Source organism: Dama dama, chromosome 5 (assembly GCF_033118175.1).
Source record: "Dama dama isolate Ldn47 chromosome 5, ASM3311817v1, whole genome shotgun sequence".
In the NCBI taxonomy this organism is placed as follows: domain Eukaryota; kingdom Metazoa; phylum Chordata; class Mammalia; order Artiodactyla; family Cervidae; genus Dama; species Dama dama.
Genome location: NC_083685.1, coordinates 1455634 through 1469045, shown reverse-complemented (window position 1 = coordinate 1469045; position 13412 = coordinate 1455634). Strand labels below are relative to the sequence as shown.

Genomic DNA, 13412 nt, shown 5'->3' with positions numbered 1-13412 from the left:
CACTGCTGCCCCTGCACCCTGGGCGGTCTGATCCCTGAGGGGCTGGGTGGGGTCTGCAGGCCAGGGCAGAGAGCCACTTAGAAGCCACCACGTTCTTGGCCATCAGGCACCGTGCATGCCCCACCTGCAGCAGACCCTGCACCCCCAGACCTCTCTGGGTCACGACCTGACAGCTCCCCCCGAAGTCACTGTCAGGTTCCCCTTTTCCTGTTAAAAGTCAACAGCCCAGTCACTCACACTGACCCAGGACATCTGCTAATGATGACCTCTGGCCGTGAGCCTGGCACCACGTCCAGTTGGAAACAGACTGTAGCTTAACGAGGGTGGCCTGGCCCACAGGGGGATGACCTCTGCAAGCTGACTGGCAAGAACACCCGGTCTCCCTCTACAGAAGCCGCCCCGGGTGCCCTGGACCCGCCGCCAGGCCGGGGGCTGCACGGTCACTCACCCCCCGCTCTGCTTCTTGAGCTTGGTGCAGAGCAGCAGGTCGGTGAAGAGGAAGACGTGCCGCAGCTTGCGGGCCCCCTCCACCAGCTCCACCATGAAGCTGTCCTTGAGCAGCTGCCGGTGCTGCAGGCAGGGCGGGAGAGGGGTGGTCAGGGCAGGGGTCAGGGCCTCCGATCCCCCCCTCCACCTCCCAGCGCCTCCTCCGCCTGCAAACACCTCACACCCCTTGCCCTCTGTACACTAAAGTCCCCAAGCGCACGGGGCACACGGCCTGTGGGGGAGTGTGCATGGACAGGGTCCCGGCCTCTGGTGTGGAGGCCAGGGGGCACGGTGCAGCTCGGGGGATAGAGAGCCCGTCTGAGCAAGGGCGGCCCGCGCCTCCCTCCCCAGGACAGCCCTGGAGACCCAGGCGGGAGGCCGGCCAGGAGAAGAGGGGACGATCTCGTGCGGGGACCGCCACCACGCTGGTGAGAAGGGCCCGGTTCTCAGCACGGACAGCCGCCTGGTACGCGGGGAGCGGTCACGCTCAGGGCCAGGCCTGGATCTGCAGGCATCAGATGGCCGGGCAAGGGTCCCCCAACTGGGACCCCACATTCCAGTCCTTCTCAGGTCACGGCCCGCTGAAGGACAGCAGCCCACACGGGGGTCACGTCTCTCATGCTGGCCCCGAGCCCCGAGGAGGCCTTGAACAGCAGGGGAACTTGAGGCACCAGCCCCCCAGCAAGCCCTCCACCCCGGGGGCTTCCCTGAAATACAGGCGCGGGGCTTCCAGCTCGCACAGGTCCAGGGCGTGTGGCAGTAGGTCGGTCATCAGCTGACAACCAGCGGCCACCGCCTCATCAGCTGGACCAAGGCTGTGCCGTGCCGAGGACAGGAGGAGAGGCTGCCCCACGCACGCCCCGGGTCACTGGTCACTGGAGGCGACCCCAGCACACCCCGGGGGGGCAGGTCCCTGTGCCCACTTTGCAGACAGGGAGCTCCACCACCCGCCCCTGGCAGTGCAGAAAGCAAGAAGGGACTCAGGGGTCTGTGCCCGGGAGGAGAGGGACCCTGCCCACCCAGCCTCAGGGAAGGCCCCTCAGAAAGCGCAGCGCCCCCAGTCTGCAATGGCTGGCGGCGGGGGGAGGGGGGCGGTGTGCAGAGTGTCAGGCCCGCTCATTGCGCAGAACCCCAGAGCCGCCTCACCACCGCTGCCCCCAGCGGATCTGGGCACCTGGGTCCACTGCCACCCGCACCCTAGATTCTTCTTGGGGAGGCTGTGCCTCCCTGAACCCCCTGCCAACGCTCAGCCAGGGCCCCCCCAGAAGCGAGTGCAGCCTGGGCTGGGCCTCCCCCCCACGCCCAGGTCACCGTCACCTGTGGCTGGGCTCACGGCAGCCCACCAGGCCCTGGCACGGGGCACAGATGGTTCACACGGGCGCTGCCCGCGCCGACTGCACCATACATGCAAGGGCAGGAGGGCTGCCCGCATGCCAAGGCCACAATGCGGGGTCACCGCCCTCTGCCTGCCCGTGCCCCTGGGGAGTGTGGGGGCGTGGGCGCCTGACAGGGGGTCTGTGCCGGGGTGGGGGGGTTGGAGGGGCAGGTCCCGGGACACTGAAGTCCTCGAGGGACAAACATGGTGATGTCCCCTCAGCAGGGGCTCGGCAGAAGGTTCTCTAGCCCAGGAGGCAGGACGGGGGTGGGGGGGGGGGGGGGCGGGGAGACCCAAGGGGCTGAGCTACTAGCCATCGCCAGCAGAGGGCGTCCGACCTCCAGCTCAGAGGCGGACCGTCCCCGGGGCCGCAGGGCACAAAGGCAGGAATTGCCCGAGGTCCTGGCCCCAACGGACCCGTGCACACCCCTCTCCCCGACCCAGGCACCACCTGCACCCTCCAGGGCCACCAGCATCAGACCCTGCACCCGCCACTCCGTGTTAGTGGGCGCCGGCTCAGATGAGGGGGTGGGGGGCTCTGAGGGGCAGACTTAGCAGCCAGGCCCCTCCCCATTCACCCTGGGGGCCAAGACGGACTGTGTATGTGTGTCTGTGTATGTCTGTATGTCTGTGTGTGTGTCTGTATATCTGTGTATCTGTATATCTGTGTGTCTGTGTATGTGTGTCTGTGTGTCTGTGTCTGTATATCTGTGTGTGTCTGTGTGTGTGTGTCTGTATATCTGTGTGTGTCTGCATGTGTGTGTCTGTGTGTCTGTATATCTGTGTGTGTGTCTGCATGTGTGTGTCTGTATATCTGTGTGTGTCTGTATATCTGTGTGTCTGTGTCTGTGTGTGTGTGTCTGTATATCTGTGTGTGTCTGTATATCTGTGTGTGTGTCTCTGTGTCTGTGTGTGTCTGTATATCTGTGTGTGTGTCTGTATATCTGTGTGTCTGTGCGTGTGTGTCTGTATATCTGTGCGTTGGTGTGTCTGTGTGTGTGTGTGTGTGTCTGTATATCTGTGTGTGTGTGTGTCTGTATATCTGTGTGTCTGTGTGTGTGTGTCTGTGTCTGTATATCTGTGTGTCTGTCTGTGCGTCTGTGTGTGTGTGTGTGTATGTGTGCGTATCTGTGTCTGTCTGTGTGTGTCTGTATATCTGTGTGTCTGTGTGTCTGTGTCTGTGTGTGTGTGTCTGTATATCTGTGTGTGTCTTTGCGTCTGTGTGTGCGTCTCTGTGTCTGTGTGTGTGTGTGTCTGTATATCTGTGTGTGTCTGTGTGAGTGTGTGTCTGTGTATCTGTGTGTGTCTGTGTGTGTGTGTCTGTATATCTGTGTGTGTCTGTGTGTCTGTATATCTGTGTGTGTCTGTATATCTGTGTGTGTGTCTGTGTGTGTGTGTCTGTATATCTGTGTGTCTGTGCATCTGTGTGTGTGTGTGTCTGTCTGTGTGTGTGTCTGTATATCTGTGTGTCTGTGCGTCTGTGTGTGTGTGTGTGTGTGTGTGCGTATCTGTGTCTGTGTGTGTCTGTATATCTGTGTGTCTGTGCGTCTGTGTGTGTGTGTCTGTGTGTGTGTCTGTATATCTGTGTATCTGTGTGTATGTCTGTGTCTGTGTGTGTGTCTGTATATGTGTGTCTGTGCATCTGTGTGTGTGTGTGTGTGTGCGTATCTGTGTCTGTCTGTGTGTGTCTGTATATCTGTGTGTGTGTGTATGTCTGTGTCTGTGTGTGTGTCTGTATATCTGTGTGTCTGTGTGTATGTCTGTGTCTGTGTGTGTGTCTGTATATCTGTGTGTGTGTGTGTGTGTCTGTATATCTGTGTGTCTGTCTGTGCGTGTGCGTATGTGTGTCTGTCTGTGTGTGTCTGTATATCTGTGTGTCTGTGCGTCTGTGTGTGTGTGTGCGTATCTGTGTCTGTCTGTGTGTGTCTGTATATCTGTGTGCGTGTCCCTCAATAGGGACGTGCCCGTGTATGTGTGTGTGCGTGTCCCCTTGGTGTGCGGGTGGGCCCCAGTCTGCATGTGTCCCCAGGTGCCCCCGTGGGCACACCCGTGTCCCCCCTGCCCCGTGTGTCCCCACGTGCCCACGGCCCGCTGCGTGCGGTGGGGCTGCGAGGGAAGGTGCCAAGGCTGTGGACCGGCACCTCCTGCAAGAGACATGGCTTCACCCTCGGGTAGCCGCGTCCGCCCGGCCCGGCCCTGAGTCTGCACCCCCTTCTCTCCTCTCCCTGCAGTGGGGTCGCTGGCTCAGCCGCCTGGTCTCCCCCAGCCTCAGTGTCCTTCGAGTCGGGGACAAAAAGACCTCCCCAGTGGGCCCCGGCGCCCCTCTGCCGAGTCCTCTGGAGGCCGGGGCCCTGGTCCACAGTCTCCCCATGCTTAGGTCCCCGCTGATCCCCAAAAGGCCTCTGCTGGGGAGACACCATCACCCCCATTCCCACAAAGGGGTTACCTCGTGTGTCTCAGAGGAGCGCCTCTTTCCTGAGGGTCTCCCCCAGGCCGGCTGGCCGCCTCCGGCTGCCACCCAGACAACACGGCCCCTCGTCAGCCGTGTGAGAGCAGGAGGTGGCCCCCAGCGGCCCCCCGTGCGTGCCGCACCTGAGCTCCGCTTCCAGCCTCCAGAGCAGTCAGAAACCAACGTCTGGGGTGGAAGCCCCTCCGGTTGACGGTGCTTTGTTACAGGCTGCCCCCAGCCCCAGCCGACGAGGACACGCACCCGAGGGAGCCACGGTACGACGGGGGCGCCGGGAGGACAGAGTGACCATGGACGGCCCAGGTGGGGGCCAAGAGGACGGAAGGAGGCGCTGGAGGCGAGGACCAGGTGGGCCCGGCTCGGCTCCCAGCAGGGGCTGCATTCATCATGTTCTGGCCCTGGGAGTGGGGGGGCCGCGGCCCAGGGAGGGCTCCGCTGAGTCACTGCACTCGGCGAGGAGAAAGGGGGTCCCCGCTGGGTCCACTGCTGGTGCGGTGGGCAGAACCCAGGACAGGCGTCCTTAACCAGCAAGGCCTGGGGCAGCCTGGGAGGGGGCTCCCTAATCCATCAGTCGCTGATTGATTAGTCCTGTCTGCCCTGGACCGGCCAGGTGGCGAGGGCACAGAGGTGCACCTGCCTTCATCCTGCTGGTGGTGATGGTTTAGTTACTCAGCCATGTCCGACTCTGCGTGACCCCGTGGACCGTAGCCCCCAGGCTCCTCTGTTCATGGGATTTCCCAGGCAAGGATACTGGAGTGGGTGGCCATTTCCTTCTCCAGAGGACCTTTGCAACCAGGGATGGACCCCGCATCTCCTGCCTTGGCAGGGAGATTTCTGTGCCCCCAGCAGACAGCCCTGAATGGAGGGCCGTGGTGAGGCAGACTCATGACCTTTCAGGGTCACTGGCCCTCCTCCCCACTTTTCGCGGCCGAGGCACCCACATGACTCCCCTCGAAGAGCAGACGCCGCGGGCCACCAGGGCCAGATGCGGGTGGGGGCACGGGGGGCGGCAGGAGGCCAGTCCCCGCAGAGCCCCAGCCCCTCCACACTCCGTCCCGCTCAGGCGCCCCGGGACCCCAGCCGTGGCCCCGGGGAAGGAGGCCTGTGATGGAGACACAGGAACAAGGGCCTGGCTGCCGACTGCAGACGACAGCTGGCCAAAGGCAGCTGCTTCCAGCGATCGGAGGAGCAGGAAGGCACGTCTCCTCAGGGATGCCCGCTGCAGCGGGAGGCGCGGCACAGACCTGAGGCGCCCTGAAGCCACTTCCCGGGAGGGGAGACGGAGCCCACGGGAAGGCCGTCTGGGCGGAAGCAACTCCCGTGTCTGCTGAGGTCATGCGAACTGGTGACCAGGGAGGCTGGGCACTCAGGCACGACTTCCCCCAGAGGTTAGGAGCTTAGGGCCGAGAGCCACCTGCTGGCTGCCCCGAGTGCCCGGTGGGTCAGACTGGGAACAGCTGAGCCCCCGGGACTCGAAGGAGCGGGCAGGGGAGGAAGCGGCTCCCATTGGCGGAGACAGTCAGGTTCACTGCCGGGCTCACACGGCCCCGTCCCTGCCTACACCCGCCCCGGTGCACGTCCGGCAAAGGGTGCTCACTCTGGATGCCGGCCCCCCGACTAGCACACCTCTGCCATCTCACTGCAAGTTGCCTGGCACGGGCAGGCCCCTCCCGGGAAGGGCGGAGGCAGCCAGGGTGGCACCTGGCCCCTCTGTGCCACACCCTCTCCTCCAGGGATGACAGAGGGCAAGAGGAACTCTCGGTGGGGGGTACGGGGGGAGGAGGGAAAGGGGAACCCCCAGAGCACGTCAACCCTATTCTCAGCTATGAACACACCACGCCCCGCTCCTTTACTTCCCCAGGGAGTCTTTAAACCCTCTGTCAACTGTCTTATCGTGAAAGAACAGTCAGGGGGGCAAGGAGTGGTCTCCAGGCAGACAAATGCCGTCTGCCTTCTGGTCCATCTCCCCAGCTGGGGACCCCTATCTGGCAGAAGTGTCAGGGGCTCAGGACACAGCCCCCACCATAAGGCCACCACATCCCTGCAACCCCACCTGGACACCCCGCCCGCCGGCCAGGGTCCACCCTGCCAGGGCCAGGCATTGCTGTGCCCGGCTGGGCTGCAGGGACACAGCGGGGCCCCGTGTCCCCAGCCGGGGCAGTGGCCACTGCACCCACCTCGCCCTTCTTCACGGTCATGGACTGCCGGCGGGGCGTGATCTCCTCATTGATGCTGGACAGGAAGTTCTGCGAGATGCGGAGCGCGTCCTGCAGCAGCGGGTGGTCAGGGTGGCTGGGGGGCGTGTGCTTCAGCAAGTCCTGCATGGGGGAAGGGTCGAGTCAGAGCCGCAGATGCGCTGGGGGGGTGCGGACCTGGGGACGCCCCTCTGACTGCCGGGGCCGCATGGCGGAGCACCGTGCCTGGGGGCGGTCCTGAGCGGAGCCCACAAGCCAACGCCGTTTGCACGCTGCCGAGACGGGCTCCACGCTGCAGCTCTGGGGCAGGTTTCTCCAGCCAGGGCCGGGAAGCTCTGGGCGGGGGCAGCCCCGTGCCCTTCAGGAGGCTGGCGCCATCCCTGACCTCAGACCACTCGATACGAGTGGTACCCACTCGTGTGTGGTGGTGTCAAGCGAAACCGCCTCTGGACATGTTTTGTGTCCATCTAGACCACCCTGGTGCGCTGATCTGTGCGAGGTCAGGAGAAAGCCCCCAACCTTCCCGACTCCTGCTCTCTTAGGTCAGACCTGGGAACTTCTCTCCCCAGGGAACGCCCGTCATTTGAGCTCAACGGCTCAAAGTCAACCGCTCCCAGGTCCAGAGACACAGAACCCTCTTGGCTCCCAAATCCTACGGCAACAAGAGCCTGGGGAGATTAGACAAGTCAGGGAGACTCCCGAGTGGGGATCCCAGGCCAGTCCCACTGCCAGACCTGGGCGCATTGCTGCCAGGGGATCAAATGAAGGGCCTCCAGGGCTTCAACACCAGAGCCTGGCAAACGCGCAAACCGCAAATCTCAGCTCAGCTTCCTCCATCCACACGCTCTCTGTGACGTAAGACGTTAAGAAACGTGCACTGGAGGGGAACCACGCAGCCCAGGGAAGAATGAGGCAGAGCTGCCAGGGCGCCACCGCCCTGACGCAGCACACAGCAGCCAAAGGCCACGCGCAGAACTGTAGGCCCGGCCGCCTCTGTGAGTGATTAAAAGTACGTCAGGTGTGCCAGCATTGAAGGTCCTCCTGGTGGAGGGTCCCTTACGGGGAGGGAGCAGGAAAGGAAACGCACACTTTATACGCTTCTGCGAGCTGGTTGTACATTTTTTAAAAATGCGTGTGTAAGACTTGCTCTAAAGACCCATGGATAGGGTCACCAGGCACTAGGGCTGGGGGCCTTTCTCCCTCTATTTTCGTTTCTTGGTATTAAGACGACCCGGCTGCCCAGGCGGCATGAGTGGTAAAGAGCCGCCTGCCAATGCAGGAGACTTAAGAGACGCAGGTTCGATCCTTGGGTCGGGGAGGTCCCCTGGAGGAGGGCAGGGCAACCCACTCCAGTATCCTTGCCTGGAGAATCCATGGACAGGGGAGCCTGGCAGGCTATGGTCCAGAGGGTCACAGAGAGTCGGACATAACTGAGCGCGCGCGCGCACACACACACACACACACACACACGGAACCACAACCACTTAATAACATGTGAGTGACTCCCCGCTGTCCTCAGGAGCAGCCCCGCCAGGCAGGACCCCCACGCGCCGTCTGTCTGGTGGAGGGTGTGGTCCGACCACGGTCCTGGTGGGCACCTGGCATCCGTGCCCTGCCCCCTCCCCCGGGAGAGCGTCTCCATCCTCGAGGCCCTCCCCACCTCCCACCCCGGGAGCCCGGGAAAGGAGAGGTGCCTCACTTCTGCATGCTCAGTACAGGCGCGGGGCAGAAAGGGGGGCAGGTGGGCAGAGCTGACAGACCGCGGCGTCAGCCCCAGGACAGCAGAAGCCAAGAGCCCCAGGACGCGGAGGCCCCGGGCCCCAGGGACTCACGTGCAGGACCAGCGTGCTCCGGGTGACCCGGTCCACGGGCTTGTAGAGCAGGGCTGCGGGGAGACAGGCAGGGGCTGAGAGGCCGCCCGGGGGGGAGGCCGCCCGCCCACCCTCGCTGCGAGGGTGCAGGAGGCACCCCACACCGCCCCTCTGCTCGGGCCGGGGGGGAGCCCGGCGCCTCGGAAGGCTGGGGACGTGGCTGTGGGCTTTTGGTCCGTGACGTCAGCGCCGGGTCCGGGGCTCATCCAGGACCCAAGCCGGCGAGGCTGCCTCGGCAGCAGGTGCTCAGAGGCAGGCGTCAGGCTGGCTCCCTGGGAGGATGGGCCCGTGCGGGTCCCTGCGGGCAGACCGGCCCCCGGTCTACACGCAGATCCAGGCCTGATGCTGAGACACAGCTCCCGGTTGAACCGGTGGGTCAGCTCGTTTGCTTTTTAGTGTTTATGTATGCAGGCTGTGCAGGGTCTTGGCTGAGGCAGGATCTCTGATCTTTTCTGAGGTGAGCAGGATCTTCAGCTGCCTTACGGGCATTTTTGGGCCCCGGGACGCAGCGGCCTGGAGCCCCCGTGGCCGGGGCTGTGCCCTCTTCTCGGTGGCCGGCACGGCCCATCGCGGGCACAGAACCTAACATGTTCTCCTGTTTTGGGGCATCTCTGCCCGTGACCCCCACGAGCAGTGCAAGGTGTGCACTTACCCCCATTTCACAGACACGGGGGAGACCGGCTCAGAGCGGGGTGAAGCTCCAGCCCCAGCTCACATCACATGTGCTGTGCTGTGAGTGAACATCCTCCTGAGACCCTGAGAGCCAGAAGTGAGAAGGACCTTCTTGTTCCTGAGCCCACTCTGCCCAGAGGGAGGAGGGCAAACACAGGCCTGGGGGGCCTCACCGCTCGGCTCTGAGCCCTGCCCAGCCACTCGGGACCTGCCTTCTACACAGCTCCTTCCATCCTAAACCCGTCGCATCATCTGGAAGAAGGGACGATATGATCCCCCTGCAAGGTTGCTGGACGACAGCAAGGCGCTGGAGAGGCCAGGCAGGCGTCCCGCCCGCTCCCTGCTCCCCCTCCTCGCGACCGGAGGTCTGCAGCAGCAGACGGGGGCCCAGCTAGGCCACCCTGTCCCCTCGCGGCAGCCACCCCCACCTCCGCCCCGCGGGCCCCGCTGGGGCCTCGGCACCGAGAACTCACTTTCCAGAGAGTTCTTGGTTGTCTGGTCCTTGGCCTCCTTGTTGCTCCTGGCTCGCAGGTTCTGCAGAGAGAAAAGCGCCTTTTAACGTGGGGTGAATGGAGCAGCCTTGATGGCGGCAGCGAGCTTACCCCCAGGAACCTTGGGCAGAAACCTCACCCTCCTCTCACGCCGCAAACCTCAGGGGTGTGTCTGGGGCACAGTGTGAGAGGCGGGGCCGACTTCAGCATTGCAAAGTCTCCGTTGTGAGGCGCCCTGGAGGCTGAACAGCACCCCCACCCTACAGGAGGAGCAGCAGCCCCTCCTGCTGCTGGGACGTCCCCAGGCATTGGTAAGTGTCCCCAGGGGACACGATCGGCCCTGACCGAGACCTCTGACGCAGAGGATCTAGCAAACCCAGACCAAAGGCAGCGCCCCTCCTGGGAGCGTGGACCAGCTTCCTCGCCTCAGTTAAACAGCGTGCTTGGACACAGGGGCTGGCAGGGGGTAGTGGCTCAGAGCACCCGCCTCGGGGCGGCCACCAGCAGGCACGCTGCCTCCATCCCACCCTCTCCCAACTTTGCAAATGGCCTTGCCCGGGAAGCAAGCAGAGCTTTTTTAGTGGGTGGGTCATTTTTCAACATAACCGCATCACAGGAGCTGCCGATTCAGTCCGAGGTACCGAGAAGCGGAATGAAAGGGCCCTGTGTGCCTGAAATATTCCCTGGGAAGACACTGTGGTTAATCCCAGCACGAGGACGGGGAGCAAGAGAAAACCCAGCAGAGGGACCGGCACCGGCCTGGAGACGCGTCCCTAACCTCTCGGGCCACAGGAACCCTCCGGGGCCAGACGCCCGACACAGCCTGGTGCCTCCCCGGGCTTTGGCTCTCCTCAGGGGCTCCTCCATCCGCCTGCCTCAGCAGCTCCCAGAGGGCAGGGGAGGGGGAGTGGGGAGCGGGCGTGAGAGCTCAAATCTGCAAAAATCAGGTGCTGCTCCAGTGAGCCGGGGCGGCAGCCCACGCTTGGCACCCCTGGAAGGCACGATGCACGTGGGCCCCTTCATCATCTGGGGACTCAGGGGGTGGCGGGGGGGTGGGGAACTGCCTTAAGGAAACTTACAAGTTTGGTTTAACCCCACAGCTCCCAAACCGACTACAGACTCCAGAAGCCCTTTTCACATGATTTCCGTTACCTATTTATCAAGGGCTTCCCTGGTGGCTCAGACGATAAAAGAATCTGCCTGCAATGCAGGAGACCTGGGTTTCATCCCTGGGTCGGGAAGATCCCCTGGAGAAGGGAATGGCTACTCGCCTGGGGAATTTCATGGACAGAGGAGCCTGGCGGACTATAATCCATGGGGGTCACAAAGAGTCGGACAGGACTGAGTGACTAATATTTTCACTTTTTTTCTTCTTGTCACCTGTTTATTATCCAGGGAGCCCAGGCTCATGGAACCCAGCGCGGGTAACTCCGGCCTGACTGGACGATGCCAAACACGGATTTCTCAGGCCAGTCCTGGGAGAGATGAAGGATCACCGCTCCGTGTCCTTGGAGGTGGACCTCCCGTCCCCACGGCCGAGCTCTGACCCCCACCCCTGAATGCAAACCCCTACACCTGCGGCCTGCTCCTTCCATGTCCTTGTGGCTCATTTCACGTTTCGTGTGGTTCTCTGGGCCTATTTCTTTTTGTTGTTTGTTATCTGGCTCAGTTGTAGCACAAACAGGATCTTCATTGCGGCATGTGGGATCTGGTTCCCTGGCCGGGGATTGAACCCTGCACAGAGTCTTAGCCACTGGACTACCAGGGAAGTCCCTCTCTGCGTCTTTTTGGAAACAGGGATGGAGAACCCGAGTGGACACTGCCTGACGGTACGAACTTCACGGCAGCCTGGCCGCTGGCTGCTCCCGAGCGCTGTCCCGTCTCCCGTGCCCGGGTCTGGGCTCGGATCCCCTCCTGCATGTGGTCGGTGGGATCCCGTGGGCCCCAGGTGGTGTCCCACCGTCGTTTCCTCCCGTTTCTGTAGAAACCTGTCTGCATGGATGTGAACGCGGCCCCGTTTAAGTGCAGCCTGACCTTAAAAAGGTCACAACTCTTATTTAATTTGTCAAGGTCACCTGGGGACTCAGCGCCCGTACCCCAGCTGTTGGGGGCGTGAGGGCTGCTAGTTTCATGGGTGAATGAGAGGAACAGATCCAATGCTCCAGGCCAACCAGGGCGGCTGTGGAGGGCAGTGTGGAGCCAGCCTGAGGCCCTGGGTGCGTGTGGCACCCACAGGCTCTGGGGGTCGGGGTGGTATGTGTTAGCACCCTGGGGGAACATCAGCGCCGGGACCCGCAGGGCCCACCTCCCCGACAGGCTATGAAACAGCATGAATGCTCCGCAGCGAAGCCCAGGTGTGGCTGTCGGCACATGCGATCAGTCTCCAGCCAGAGAGCCCCGCCCTGTTTCTGGTTTCCATTTCTCTTCCTAAAGCTGAGTTCTTGGGGCTTCCTCGGGGGTCCACTGGTTAAGACTCTGCGCTTCCACTGCAGGGGACATGGGTTCGATCCCTGGTTGGGGAACTAAGATCCCATAAGCAGGCAAAAAGTAAGAAGTTTAAGAAAAAAAAGAAGCAGCTGAGTTCTCACTCAGAGGTCTTCCCATGCAGAATCTTTGCTTGGCAGGGCAGGCGGGTCAGGGGTCTGAGGAAGATGGGCCCCGGGGAAGAGGAAGGCGTCCCCCCCTATTGCAGGGAACTTCAGGATGGGCAGGGCGGGGAGGACCGAGCACGGCCACCTGGTGGCCCGTCTCCTGCCTCCGGGGGCTCTTCCAAGGCCCCTCCTCGTACTAAGACTCCAGGGCTCGAGGTTTCAGAGCTGCCGGGCTGGTGCGGCTGGCAGCCTGCAGCTCCCCCCGCCGTGGGTGGGCAGCCCACCCCGCGCCGGCGGTAAGCCCCAGAGGAGCGGAGCACGACGCCCCCACCTGCTCTCCGCCCTCAAGGTGCAGTGTCAGCTCAGGCTCAGGTGTCGAGACCCCTCTATTCCTGGGGCCTCACAGGCAGCACAAGACAGCGTCCGTCCGGGGGGCACAGACGGACCCCCGAACTGGGCCCTGGCGGCTGGGTGGGCAGGGAGCTCCCGAGGCTGCTCAGGACAGCGCCCCCGCCCCCCACCCCACCTGAGGCTGAGGGAGCCCACCCTCGGGCATCTGGAAACACAGCTGAGGTTCACGACCAGCCCTTGGTGTGCAGCGCGTGTTCTCTGGGGTCACGGCGTGCCCACGATCGCCCACGGCGCCCCCCTGCAGCCCCACCCAGGGAGGTGGAGGGGCACACCTCTCTGAACAGCGTCACGCGTACCTCAGAGATTTCTGCAAACTGAGCGTTGGCCTGACAGCACTTCTCGGCTGTTTCCATGGCAACTTCATAGTTGTCCACGAAGGCCCGGTACACACCCAGCTGGCTGGCCTGCAGGGAGGAAGGGGGAGAGAGTGGGACAGGTGCTGGGCAGGAGCTGGGGCAGGTGGTCTCTGACCCCCAGTGTCAGGCTCCCTTGAGCCCAGGTGCAGGGGCTGGCGCGGGGCTGCAGGAACCTCGGCTCCCCGCCGCCCACCTGCTTCTCTCGCCCACGCGCTGAGCGAGCTTCTGCTTCCAACGCGACATGTGGGGAGGTGACTCACAGTCCCGGGCAGGTAGGGGCTCTCTTCCTAGCAACCTCCTCCTCCCACCCTGCTCGTTTAAACCGGGCCATCAGCAAATGGCTCGAGTTCCAGGATGTCAGTGAACACGCATGAGCGTCTCCGGCAGGTGGGAGGGGGGCGGCTTCTCGTCCCAGCTGCAGACCCCTCGGCGGGACCCATCCCTGGCCCGAGCGGCTGCTCTGTTGCTGCTGCAGTCCAGTCACTCAGTCGTGTCCG

General features: G+C 63.0%; 2 protein-coding genes across 5 annotated transcripts in view; both read right to left on the bottom strand.

Moving 5' to 3' along the window:
* The window catches only part of BCR (BCR activator of RhoGEF and GTPase), an 87433-nt gene that overhangs the window by 23080 nt on the left and 50941 nt on the right, over nucleotides 1–13412 (bottom strand). For all 4 annotated transcript variants that reach the window (XM_061141403.1, XM_061141404.1, XM_061141405.1 and 1 more), the window contains 5 exons: nucleotides 12856–12963; nucleotides 9540–9600; nucleotides 8356–8408; nucleotides 6506–6646; nucleotides 449–570 (listed from right to left, as the gene is read on the bottom strand). In XM_061141403.1, coding sequence (XP_060997386.1) covers nucleotides 449–570; nucleotides 6506–6646; nucleotides 8356–8408; nucleotides 9540–9600; nucleotides 12856–12963 — 485 coding nt within the window. The remainder of the gene's footprint in view (nucleotides 1–448; nucleotides 571–6505; nucleotides 6647–8355; nucleotides 8409–9539; nucleotides 9601–12855; nucleotides 12964–13412) is intronic.
* Nucleotides 10415–12205, bottom strand: LOC133055677 (uncharacterized). The gene is made up of 2 exons (XM_061140808.1): nucleotides 11395–12205; nucleotides 10415–10548 (listed from the first exon to the last, which is right to left on the bottom strand). Exons 1-2 carry the CDS (start codon nucleotides 11886–11888, stop codon nucleotides 10434–10436), a joined length of 609 nt encoding a protein of 202 aa, XP_060996791.1. The 5' UTR covers nucleotides 11889–12205; the 3' UTR covers nucleotides 10415–10433.

Excerpts from the sequence above, each read along its gene's own strand:
- LOC133055677 (XM_061140808.1), bottom strand. The coding sequence starts at position 11,888 with ATGCTGTTTCATAGCCTGTCGGGGAGGTGGGCCCTGCGGGTCCCGGCG. Across the intron at positions 10,549-11,394 it reads AGCGGCCAGGCTGCCGTGAA|GGGTGCCAAGCGTGGGCTGC; the intron begins GTTCGTACCGTC and ends CGTGCCTTCCAG.